This window comes from Macaca fascicularis, chromosome 6 (assembly GCF_037993035.2).
Source record: "Macaca fascicularis isolate 582-1 chromosome 6, T2T-MFA8v1.1".
Taxonomy (NCBI): Eukaryota; Metazoa; Chordata; class Mammalia; order Primates; family Cercopithecidae; genus Macaca; species Macaca fascicularis.
The window spans coordinates 118,394,737-118,407,559 of record NC_088380.1 but is presented as its reverse complement, the minus strand read 5'-3'; the positions used below and the strand labels follow the sequence as shown (position 1 = coordinate 118,407,559).

The following is a 12,823-nucleotide window of genomic DNA, read 5'->3' as shown; positions in this document are numbered from 1 at the left end:
AGCAGTAAAGAGAAATAAACTATTGATAAATGCATTTGCATTTATCTTGGATGAACTTCCAGAGTATTATGCTGACAACAAAAAGCCCATTCCCAAAGGTTACAAACTGTATGTTCTGAATAGTTTTCTCATGTTATAACTGCAGTCTGTTTGGTAGCAATAATCTTGATGCAGAGTTTACATTTTCAACTCTTTGTCAAGGAGACTATCAGATGACTTCCCTCAAATCCAAGGAGTTAGGTGTCACTTTTAATTAGCAATTAGAAATGGATGTAAGAATATATGACATGAAATCATAATATTAGTCAGTGATCAAATATAAATCCAGTTATTTACATCGTAGTTATGTATCACTTTTAATGTCACTTTGTAGGGAACTGTTGACTGTAAAACTAGGGTGCAGATTCTAGTATCACAAATCTATAAAGAAACTTGAGTTATTATCTTGCTCTGTGTCCTGATTATAATGATCTTGAGTAGCAATCGATTTTCTTCTTGACAGTGTCTAGGCATTTATTCATATTACATATTCTCCTTCAGCCAATTCTTGAGTTTTATCAACTGATTTTTTAAGGAATTATTTTCTATGTCCAAATGAATGCCTTTTATTAGCAGGGACTATATTGTACTCACCTTCATGCTTCTACAGTCTCCTATTGTTTTAGGTAACAAGGCAGATGCCCATATTATGTGTGTTTATTGATTGGATCAATGGCTAAACAGATGCTTTAATTTTATTTCACTGTCTCACATCTGAGTCTTTAAGGAAAACAGCATCAAGTCTCTCTCAATCATGAAGATGATAATCAAGTCAGCCCTTAGTCTTCTCTAAGTTTAGGAACTCTAATATAACCTTTTCTTATGCAACCTAATTTTCTTTGTTAATCATTCTTACTATTTCATTTTGAATCTGCTTTAGTTTCCACACATCCATTAAAAATTTGTCACCAGTTGGACACTCTGTTCCAATAAGATCTCATTAATTGTAAATATATCGGATTGATTACTTTCTGTTCTATGCAGATTATTCATTTGTTACCTGTTTTTCTTAGGCCTCAACTTTGTGACTGCGCTACATTGTAGGCTCTTGGTAAATATTTGTTTTTAAAATTTGGTGACATTAATAGATCTTTATTTTTGGGAAAAGAGTACCAAGATGTGTTCCTATCTGGCCCAATATCACTTATGTTAGTGAAAGCAGCTTTTTCTGTTTTTACTCAAAGAACAGAGCAGACATCCAATCTGTCAGAATTGCACTTCCCCTCTGACCAGGAAGGCACAGAAGTGCCAGACTTACCTGCCTGATGCTGTTGCCTCATGATGCCTTTCTAGAAAGAGCCTCATGTGGTTGGATTTCTGGCAGGCCTATCATAGCAATCCTACAGATATAATCAGGTACACCCTGACAGTTTTGTGACATGTTATAGCATCATATTATATTTTCTGCAAGGGTTTATTTTTAAGGTTTTTTTTATTTACTGAAAAGTAGGAATTGTGTTTTAGTCATCTTGTGTCTTGCACATAGTAGGCACTCAAGTACTTGTCGAACTAGAGGCTGAATAAATGGAATTTTCATCTTATGATAGTTCAATGAAGATGGCATGTTTAATTTTAATAATAGCAAGCAATAAATATTTGCCCATTGATAAGCTGAGATTTGTACGCTATTAGGAGAGTAAATTTGGCAAATATTGTTTCAGCATTCCTGGGTTCTGTTTAACTCAGAGTCTGTCTTTATACAAAGTAGACGTTCAGTATTTTCCCAGTGTTTCTAAACTGGAAGTTGACCCATAGGGAGATCATGGGCTGTTCTCAGGAAGCCACAGAGACTGTAGCCCCTTGGCTCTGGATAGCTGCTTGGGGAAAAGGCAGTAAACTATGGGTGACCCAGCATTCACCACCTACTGCCTCTCCTTGGGCACTTCCTCCTTTCAGACTTGATGTGATAGTGGGGGGAGACCAGAAATACCTCAGAATTTGTAAGATGAAATGTGAAGTTATTTTTTGTGGACAGTGGATATGAGTCATGGAAAACCCAAGGGACTTCACAGGACTAAAAAAGTTTAAGAAGTCCGGAAGTAACCTCAGACTGATGCTAATTGAATTCCCTTGACAAGGAATCTTAAATGAAGTAGAGCAGTTACTGTTTTGAAATGAGTGCAAGGAAAACAATTTTCCCAGGGTGTTTCTTGGAGACAAAAAGGTCACTCAGATTTTGCAGTTACCAGTCATGTGCAAATCAGAGCTTGGATTAAGTGAGGATTCAATCCAAGGGATTTGGAATTGGAAGACTTGGATTTGTCCTGCTCATTTTATTATTCTTATTAGTTGAAAATAGTGTGATTTCCTTTTACCATCAAAGCTTGAAATATGTCAAGTAAAACATCAAAATGTCTATTATCTTTAGAAGGGGTTCAGGATAAATTGACAGTCTTAACAGTTGGCATTAGGTTTGATTTACGTTTGTTGTGTCTCAAGGTGCAGATCTTTACTTTTCTTTATATTTTAAGCATCTCACAGAATGACCTCAGGTTCGTGATTTCCATCATCCCCATAAATAGTAGTTTCTTGGAACATTTCCCGTTTAAGCCAATTCCCTGGGGAAATTCTTAGTAGCCACCTGTTGTTCTAAAAAGTGTCCTAGAAAGAATGCAGTTTGCTTCTTTTCTGAGCTCTAGACTGGTAAGTCTTTTAGACACCTCAACCTTGAAATAACAGACACTTTACTTTCAATATGCCCGATATTGAACTAATCGTATCCTTAGCACTCCTTTCTTTCCTACATTCCTTCCCTCCCTCGACACCTCCGTCTCCTGTGATCTTTGCATGTAGGCTTCTTTTCCATTGAAGTTCATGGCCCTTTACCCTGCTTGAAGGGGTTGCCCATAAACTTCCTAGGTGCTTCCCCTCATTCATGGAAGATTCTGGGTGATTCCTGGCTCCCAGTCTCTTTCCCCTAAGTCCACCATTTATCTGAATTGCTTCAGTGTCTATGTAGATGACTGTGACAAACTTCATTGATCGCCCACCCAAAAGCTACCCAGTTGTTCCTTTTTCTTCCCAGACAATAAACCCTGCTTTTGTTCATGTAGAAACATACATGCTCAGCCCCAGGAAGTGAATCATGATTAGTTCAACTGGTGGTTCTCAGTCCTGGTTACCTACTAGAATCTTCTTAAGAGTTAAAGGAGAACTAGGAACCACCTGAAAGAGTCTGCCGTAATTGGATTGAGATAGGGCACAGATGTTAATGTTTTCTATTTTGTTGGTTACTTTGCTGATAATTCTAATATGCAAGTAGGCATGACAACCCTGGCTCCAAACCCACCATAGCAACCTCAGTACCCTTTGTGTTTGGTCCAAGGTTATGCATGCAAAACAATTTGAGAATTTCTTTCAAGGGTTTCTGGGAAAACTTTTTTTTCATGATAAAGAATTTCATAAGAAAATCTCTTTTGCCTTTTCCATTTCTTCTGTCTCAGTTGCTGCCCTAAGAGGATGCCTGTGGCTATTGTACCTATCTGGAAACTCTGAAGTGGTAAATTAGTCTGATAAAGATGGCAGAATGGGAGAGGGTAAAAATCCAGGGTCTCTGAGGTTATTATTGAATCTATGAACTAACTGGGACTGCATCCCTCTAGACTTTAGGTTAGATAAGCAGTAGTCTTATAACAAGGCCAATGTCTGTCAAGTCTTATGTATTTTGTCAAAAGTACGTTCATGATAGATTGCCCCATCCAATCTCCTACATCAAGGGTAAACAAACTCTTTCTGTATGGGGCCGATGGTAAGTATTTTGGGCTTTGTAGGCCATATAGTTTTGGTTAGAACTACTCAATGCTGCCATTGTAGTGCAAAAGCAGCCACAGACAATATGTAAACAATTGAATGTGGCTGTTTTCCAATAAAGTGTTATTTACACAACCAGATTTTACCTGTGGGTTATAGTTTGGTGAACCATGTCCTAGATCATCATTAAGAAGTGGCAAGGTATCAGCTTTTGTAGGGTTAACTACATCTTTTATTTTTAAATATTTTCCTTTTTTGAGACAGAGTCTTGCTCTGTTGCCCAGGGTGAAGTGCAGTGGCAAGATCTTGGCTCACTGCAACCTCTGCCTCCCAGGCTCAAGCAATTCTTGTGCCTCAGCTTCCCAAGTAGCTGAGACTACAGGTGCATGCCACCATGCCCAGCTAATTTTTTTTATTTTTTGTAGAGACAGAGTTTGGCCATGTTGACTAGGCTGGTCTCAAACTCTTGATCTTAAGCAATTTGCCTGCCTTGGCCTCCCAAAGTGCTAGGATTGCAGGCATGAACCACCATGCTTAGCCCTACATCTTTTATATTTTGAAAGTAAGAGATTAACTTTCTCTTGTGGGGCAATGCAGGACATTACTGGACAATTGAGAATTTAGTAGAGGAGAGGCAAATAGAAGTATATTACCTAGACTAAAAGGGTAAGACAGAATTACGAGGAGGCGAGAAACTTACACAGGGTCCCCTTAGAGGTTTTAGATGGTCCTTAGTAATTTTAGAGATTTTTATCATAAGCACAGAGCAGTGGGCATTGCCTCCATCACTGCAAACTTTATGAGATTTCCTGAAGCAACAAAATCTATTTTGACTCAGACCTTCGATGTTTGTTATTTGGAGAGAGAAATATTTACTGACATGTATAAATGAAGGTGGGAGGACAAAAGGGCTAGATGGGATTCTAATTTATCAGGCTGAACGTCTGAGAGTTTCCTGCTGAATGGACAGATTTTTCTTCCTGCAGCAGTCTTATTTAATGGGACATAAAATGTGGTCTTTGATGCCAGCTAGCTTTCACCCACCAATTCATGTATATTTTGGCGAGAACCTAAAAGGTGCTACCTGACTTGCACAAAGAACTTTCACTCGAATCTGATGGAAGCAATCAGTTCTGTATTGTGGAATTTCCCCTCTGAGGTTTCTAGCAGGACAGTGAGACTCATTATGTGTCTTGGGGGAAGAAAAGGAGCCCACTCTTCAGCTCCATAAGGGCCCTACAATTGTCCAAATAAATTGGATACGATTGCTTTTCTTCCCTATTTCACCTTTACAGCTACCTTTTCCCATTTACATTTGAATCTGTTTGTATAAAAATTCTGGAAGCATAGTTGTTACTTTTAGGGAGGGGTAATAGGAGCCTTGGGTAGGACGTCAGGGAGACATGTAATTTGTTAGTATTCTTGTATAATATTTGAAATTTTCCATTTGCATGTATTACTTTATTTTTAAAAAGGTGAAATTTACCTGTATTTAAAAAATTGCTGGATGTGGGCATAACAGGTAGCCTTAATAGATGAAAGTGGTAAGAGAAGGAGGTACTATGAAGTTCATTTTAGGTCTTTATGTATACCACTATGTATACTTACAAAGTACAACTATGTACACTTATGTAGTGGTATACATATTGTCCCCAGCAGGGCTCAAACCTAAAGTTAGCTTTATTTAGTCAATGCTTATGAATATTTCTCAAAGAATGCATATATAGCTGCCTTGCCTATTCACACGAGCGTCAGCTTGAACACTGATAAAACTACGTAACACGGGTCTGTGAAGTTTATCCATTGAGAATTAATAGCTCAGTAAATGTTATACTGGTTATGTCCATCCCAGTATTTGTTAGGACCATGGCCGCTGGGCCCTAGATAACCATTTGCAGTATGACAAATGTCTGCCTCCACCTGTCCGTAGTGGACTGAGCTAGACTAAGGCAAGTAGCAGTAGGAGCTGATGGTGCAGTTGAGGAGAAGATAAAATTATACATGCAGAAATGTCATGGGAAAGAATAGGAGCTGTGGGGGGTTATGAACAAATAGAAGTTATAAAGAAGAAAGAGGCCGGGCAAGGTGGCTCACGCCTGTAATCCCAGCACTTTGGGAGACCAAGGCGGGCGAAACACGAGGTCGGGAGATCGAGACCATCCTGGCTAACACGGTGAAACCCCGTCTCTACTAAAAAATACAAAAAATTAGCCAGGCGTGGCAGCGGGCACCTGTAGCCACAGCTACTCGGGAGACTGAGACAGGAGAATGGCGTCAACCCGGGAGGCCGAGCTTGCAGTGAGCCGAGATCGTGCCACTGCTTTCCAGCCTGGGCAACAGAGCAAGACTCTGTCTCCAAAAAAAAAAAAAAAAAAAAAAAAAAAAAAAAAAAGAAAGAAGCAGTAAGTAAGTAGAGGTATTAAGGTAGAAAATGCTATGAAGTAGATGTTGAGGAAACAGCTGCTTATTGTAGGAGAATTGAGAAGCTATACCAACAGAAACAGAAATGTAGAGAGTAATTGATAATATATCCTTTAATAGTATGGCCATTAAAGAGAAGATGCGGAAATTTTGCTGTTGAAGTCCCCAGTGCAACTTTTGTATTTGTGGAGTTTGTTTTTTTCTGTTCTTGGATTCCTAGGAAGTCTCTGTTTTTTGTTTCTTTTTATAGTTATCCCTGTTACCTTGACTTAGCCTCAGTAAGTCTGTGTTCTTTTTTTTCCAAAAACCTAATTCAGACCAAGTGAAAATTCCTACTCTAGACCTCGGTCATATTCTCCCAAATAGAAGATCTCTTTAGCTAGGGAGGCTAGGTTGGCATGATTCTTAATGGCTATGTCATGAATCTTAAGTTTCATGTTAATAGGGAATTTACAAAACTCCAAAGAATGTTTCAAGATCTACAAGTAAAAAAGTGCAAATGATATGCACATACTGAATATAAAAGAGAGAGGAATGTGTATGTGAGAGGGAGGGGTAGCTGAGTAGAGGAGAAGAGAAAATTTGTGAAATAGATTTCCTCTGTTCATTTCTCTTGCTACCCTCTCCAGGCACACATCTTACATCCCATTTCTACAAGTCTTGGCTTCCCCGACCAATTTTACTTGAATTGCCATTGTTATAACCCATTTTTCTGCTTCCACACTTTATATTATTCTAGGGTTGAGATACCTACAGAGACCTGAAAGATAATACAAATTAATGAAGTAGTAGGGGATAGGCTTTTTTGCTTGTTGAACATACAGGATATTTCTTAGTTCCAAAAAAGGTATGTTCTGTTTAATCAAGGCAGGTTAACTGCGGTAACAAACTACCCTCACATCTGAGTGGCTTAACACAATATATTCCTCATCCATGTTACAGAACAGAGTAGATTTAGGGGCTGTGATCCATGCTGTCATCCAGGGATCCAGCTTACTTCCAGTTTGTAGCTCTGTGACTCCCTAATCCTCCACAGAATCTTTTGCATTTGGGTAGAGGAAAACTTATGAAGAAGGTACATCCATTTTTAATCTTTTCAACCTATGTGATCCTGTCACTTGATCACATTCTGTTGGTCTAGATCCCAAAGGGCTGAGAAACGTAGAACCCATGAAGAAGAAAAGGATACAGATGCTGGTGAACACCAGAAATCTCTACCATATGTGGTCCTCTGAATTAACAGGGAGGTGGCAGACACTTCTCTTTGCTTACTCAAGAGGAAACAAAAGCTTCTAAAGAGCAAGAGCCCTTCCTCTTCTTTAATGTTGCTGGATCCTAGAACCTGCCTGCCACAACTGAGGCTATAAAAATGCCAGACACGTTTCTTTCCTAGAATCCCTTTCAGTTAGAGACAGCCCTAAAACACACTTCCAGTGAGACATAGGGAAAATATGACCGATCTCTTGTCTGATATAATGAAAAAAGTTCAAAAGCAGTGGTATTTTCCTGTTCCTTCCTTCTTTCCTCAGTTTGGTTGCAGTTGAGGGAGTGCAGCTGCCTTGCAATCATGGGGCAACAAGCTGGAGGATGAAGCCAATGTGTACAAGAGTGTAGGGTGGAAGAAACAGCCTGGGTCCTCAATAACATTATTGAGCTACTGAACAAATCATAGGCCTATTCAGCTTTGGGCTTTCCTATTCTGGGAGAAAAAAAAAAATTAAAACAACCCTTTTATGTAGGCTTCTCTCTGGGTATTCCGCTAGTTGCATTTCTAAACATCCTAACTGGTACACTCAGAGCAGGTTCAGTGGAGTGGTGAAGATGGGAAGTGATGGCTATCATTGGAGACTGATTAAACTGAATTCAAAGGAGAGAAACAATGGCCATAAGACGGCTAGCTGTGATGGGAGGTAGGGAAAAAGGAGATTCAGCTTAGAACTTTTTTCTATAAGACAGTGTATGTGGGGATTAAGGGTATAGACTCTGGATTCAGAAAAACAGTGGCTTGGATTCTAATTTTGTCATTTGTTAGTTATGAACAAATTGCTTACTCTCACTTAGGCTCTTCTTCCTTGTGTGTAAAATGAGGAATAAAGCAGAGCGTATCAAAGAATTGTTGCAAGGGTTAAGTAAAGTCACATATGCTAAGCTCTTAGCACAGTGTCTAGCAAGTGTTTAGTACATGTTAGCTATGATTTAGGTCATCACTGATCTTTAGCCTTTTATATCTGCTAATCCATATCTCCCCCTGGATTGCCCCATACATACCTTGAACTCCTCGTGTCTGCCCTTTCCCTCCCTCCAACCATATGCTCTTCATTTCTGCTAATTAGGCCAATGTCTTGGGTGTAACAGAAAGACATGTGGTGTGCTATATGAAACTAGATGTTGGGGCTTGGGCAGATTTGATTCATTGAGCATGCTATGAGCTGTCTGGTTATCCAAGGAGCCCAGTAAAAGCTGATCTCATCCTACTGATTGAGTTTGCTGACACTCTCATCATTTCCTTGTACAGTTTTTATGGTTCAGAATGACTGTTGCCAGCATCTAGAAGGAATTACTTTTCCAGGCAGTGCAATCATGCTGTTTATCCAAAGAAACACTGGACAATCAGAATGGGCTGCAGACCTGTGTCCTGAGCTATCTGGCCAACTCCCGGCAAGAAGCTTTGTCCTTTAAAGACTGAACTTTATCCTCAAGCAGTAACAGAACTGGAATGAAAGGAGTTTGGAATTATTCAGCTTTGGTATGTGAAGAATAACTTACTGTGTGTGCATATGAGGGGACATTTTTAAAGGAAGGAAACAATTATAGGATGTTTGTCTCTGCCTCACTGACCTCCCCATTTTAACCTTGTTCATTTTGCTTGAAGGATGTTTTGACTCTGTTTACGAATACAAATATTTTATGTGATTCATTCATTTATTCAGCATTTGCTGATTGCCTTCTCTGGCCTCAGCACCATTGAAGGTACCGGGATACAGTGCCACGTGAGTCAGAGGAGGTTCCTGCTTCCAAGGAGGCTGAGTCTCAGCTTTTGGGGTACATGGTGTAGCGGACCTGGGTTGAAGGGATTGAATATGGCAAAGAGGAATGTTCCAGGAAACAAATGTCAAAATTGTTCCAAGGGGAGTGTTGACTGTAGAACCTATATCCCTTAAAATGTCAGAGATGCCATAGAACAAATATTCGTTTTTCTATCATGCTTCTACCTATAGTTTTTCCTATAGCCTTGAAATATGCAGAGCTCCTATTTAAGTCAAAAGCTATTGTATAATCTTTTTTGAATGAAGGCAGTAATTAGTCCTTATAATATGGTTTATTATAAGAAACTGGTAAAATCTTAGATCTCAAAACATAATATGCACAATAAAATCCTGATATAACATAATTAATCTATACTTTGGGGGTTAGCTCAGTTTCCTTCAATTATCATTATAAAAAGATTTCACTCTAACTAGAAGAAAGAGCAGATTAACTTGTAAATGAATTATATATGCTGGTTTAGTTAAACAAAGAAAAACAAACAGTAGGAAGAAATGTGGATATAGTGAGACATTGACAAAGAATACAAAGCATCAGTGAGTCTTTAAGATAAATCTACTACAGCATTTTGTTATAATAATTGCAGGTGAAATTAACTATTTTGGAGGAAGAATAAAAAGAATGAATCAATTCTATTTCAGGTTGGCACTTTGATGTGAGGTTTTAAGCATTTGTAATTTCAAGTTGAGTAGGTTAAGAAATGGAAAATATGGCATTTGAAAATTTTAATGAGTATCTATGTTTATGGATACTGTTTTTCTATGTAATATGTATGCATTTTTAGTATAACCATTTTCTTTCTCAAACACCTTTTTTAGAACCACACCCCTTTCTAAAGTACCTTATATCCCTTGAGTTAATCTCTGGGCTTCTCAAAAGAGTCTTCATGTAAATAAACTGATCATATACCCTGGCCAGTCAGTGTCCTTCTCATTTTAGAAATGAGAACAATGCCCATTCTCCTCCTCTCTGAATTGCTGGAGCTGTGAGTTGCGGCACTCAGGAAGGTTAGTGCTCACGTTTTCTACCATGTGTCTCGTCTGCAGAGCCAAAGAGAAGATGAAACACGAACCCAGAGGAGCAGGATGACAGACAGTGAGAGTCCCTGGTTCCAAATGTTTCCAGGTTCACTGCCAGATTTCTGTTCCGAATTGTGTAAGACAAACTGCTATCCTGATTTGCTCGTTTTTGTTAAGCTAGTTCAAGTTGGGTTTCCATCACATGCAACCAAGTGATTCCTGACTGGTGCAATCATTCCCACCACTGCCCCGTAAAAGCTCTTCCATTAATTCAGGCTTTTCAGCCTCTTTCCTGAACCCCATTTGTGTGCCTTCCTCTGCATCTCTGCATTGTAACTGCCATCGCTCCATGCCCTGTGGAAGTGCAATCCTTACTTAGCATCCATCCCAAGTCCCTCTACAATTGTACACCTCTCCCCAACCACTTGAACCCTCAGCATTCCCTCCAACCTTGGAACTCATGTGGTCTTTGTTCTCAGTATGTGATCACTGGCTCTTGCCTTTTCTTCAAACTTCTTGAGTACTGAGACACTATGTCTTACCTTTCTGTCTCTCCAGTACCTAAAACATTGTAGCTACTCGGTTTTGATAAATATGATGTTGCCAACTATCATTTTGTAGGTATGTAAGAATCTTGAAAGTACAATGGAAAATGAACTTAAATATAATAATTCATTTTAGCTGAGTAATAATTTTAGGATTAGGTTAAATCGAACAGCAGTAGTTCTTATAGTGATTAGCTTTATAAGAAGATGCTACTGTATTGTATATGTACACCCTGTTTTTCAAAGAGGATGTATATTGGAACATAGGATTGCTAACTTAATTAATGTCATACAAGGTTGTTAGAGCACAGCTGTCAAGACCAAGGATTCCTGGTATTTTATGTTGATGTTGAATACCTTTTCGATTTTCTTCAAGTGACTTGAAATTATGTCATGCTCCTGGCCCAGTCATCTTCTAGGCAGGTCAATTGTCCCATGCTACAGATATATTTATGATGCCATTCTAATGTCACTGTGCTTCCACCAATCCCTGAAAGAAATCGTCTTTTGAGCTTTATCCGTTTCCATATCTATTTCTTTGAGGGTAACTCCAGCTGCCTTACAACTTAAATAAATAATACACCATGATATTTTCCTTGCATTCTTGGATACAAGCCCACCTCTATTACTTACAAACATTTTGTTAGCTGTTAGCTGTTAAAGTGCTTGACCAGACCCAAAATAATTGGCAGAAATAAAGACTGAGGAACGTGGACACCATATAGAACACACTCACTGTGGAAAGGCAAAACACAGTCACTGTAGGAAGGCAAAACAAGAGGGAACTCAGCAGTGAGCGTTTTTTAGCCTGTGTATAAACTCTTGCAGTTGAGTGCTTATTGTAGCAGTCAGAGCACAGGGAAAATGTTCAGTATTGGAGAAATGAAATAGAATGTATATGTATATTGATATATGTGTACATATTTTGGGGAAATATTTCCAAAACAAAATGCTTTACAACAAATTAGGGGTAGATAAGACAGCATTAAACCAGGTAACTTGGATAGAAAAAGAAGTTAACTGTAAATATATATTCAGTGTTTCTAAATATGCCTTCTTTGCTGAACACAAATGGACTCAAAACGTAGTACTTCGATTTAGGCTTGTGAACAGAAATTGAAGGAGAGAGATCCTTAAATATAAAAAACTAGATCACAAAAATAACAGACCATAAGTCAGAATACCAAGGTAGTTATAAGCTTGTGCTGGAATGATGATGATTCTAGTTAGCAAAAACAGCAAGGTAGAGAGAGACTCTATGATAAGCAGAATACAGGAACACAGAAATTTCAGAAAAGTTTGGGTCACAGGGCTTGGCAGGCTGGTAAGGGTCACCAGACTAAATATCATTTTCTCAGGATGCAAGGATTTTGGCTGGAAAGTAAACTCTGTTCTGGTGAAAGTTCTGACAGGCCTCCATTCTGGTCAAATGACTGGCATCTGTATTGTTGAAAAATAGTTTTGTATGGTTCAGGAAATGTGGGAGAAATACTTTTTCCTCCAAAAACTTAATACCTGTGGATAAGAGATAGCTCGGCATCACAGATCCACTGGGTTTCATCTTAATAAGAAAAATAAATGACAACCTTTTTTTTTTTTTTTTTTTTTTTTAAAGGAGGTAGCAAATTTGCTATGCAGGGAAAATTATAAATTAAGACTTCAGCTTCTGGCACTGCAAGATCAGAAGAAATGCTGAGGGCTATATTTTTGAGAAATGAGTACAGTAAAATACAGAGGAAAGAAGTCCCTCTTCCTATTGTGCTCCTAAGATGACAGTATAAATTGTCACATCTACTTAATTCCCAGGAACTGCATCACTTTTCTTTCCAGCAGGGCCAGTTTCATGGGTGCACAGCCTGGTGCAGCTACACACAACCCTTCTCTTAGAAAGGGCCCCGCACTTGGTTTAGTGCTCTCCTGTTGCCCTCTTGAATTCTTCATAATTTTAGTTTTGTGCTTATGGAATAAGGAACATCTGCATGAGCAGAGGAGCCCCTGCAGGTG

General features: G+C 38.8%; 1 protein-coding gene across 1 annotated transcript in view; it reads left to right on the top strand.

Moving 5' to 3' along the window:
• The first annotated feature begins 8,719 nt into the window (after positions 1–8,719).
• NREP (neuronal regeneration related protein) overlaps positions 8,720–12,823 on the top strand; it is a 236,410-nt gene continuing 232,306 nt past the window's right edge. Inside the window, exon 1 of the mRNA XM_073994036.1 lies at positions 8,720–8,956. Coding sequence (XP_073850137.1) covers positions 8,927–8,956 — 30 coding nt within the window. The 5' untranslated portion in view covers positions 8,720–8,926. The remainder of the gene's footprint in view (positions 8,957–12,823) is intronic.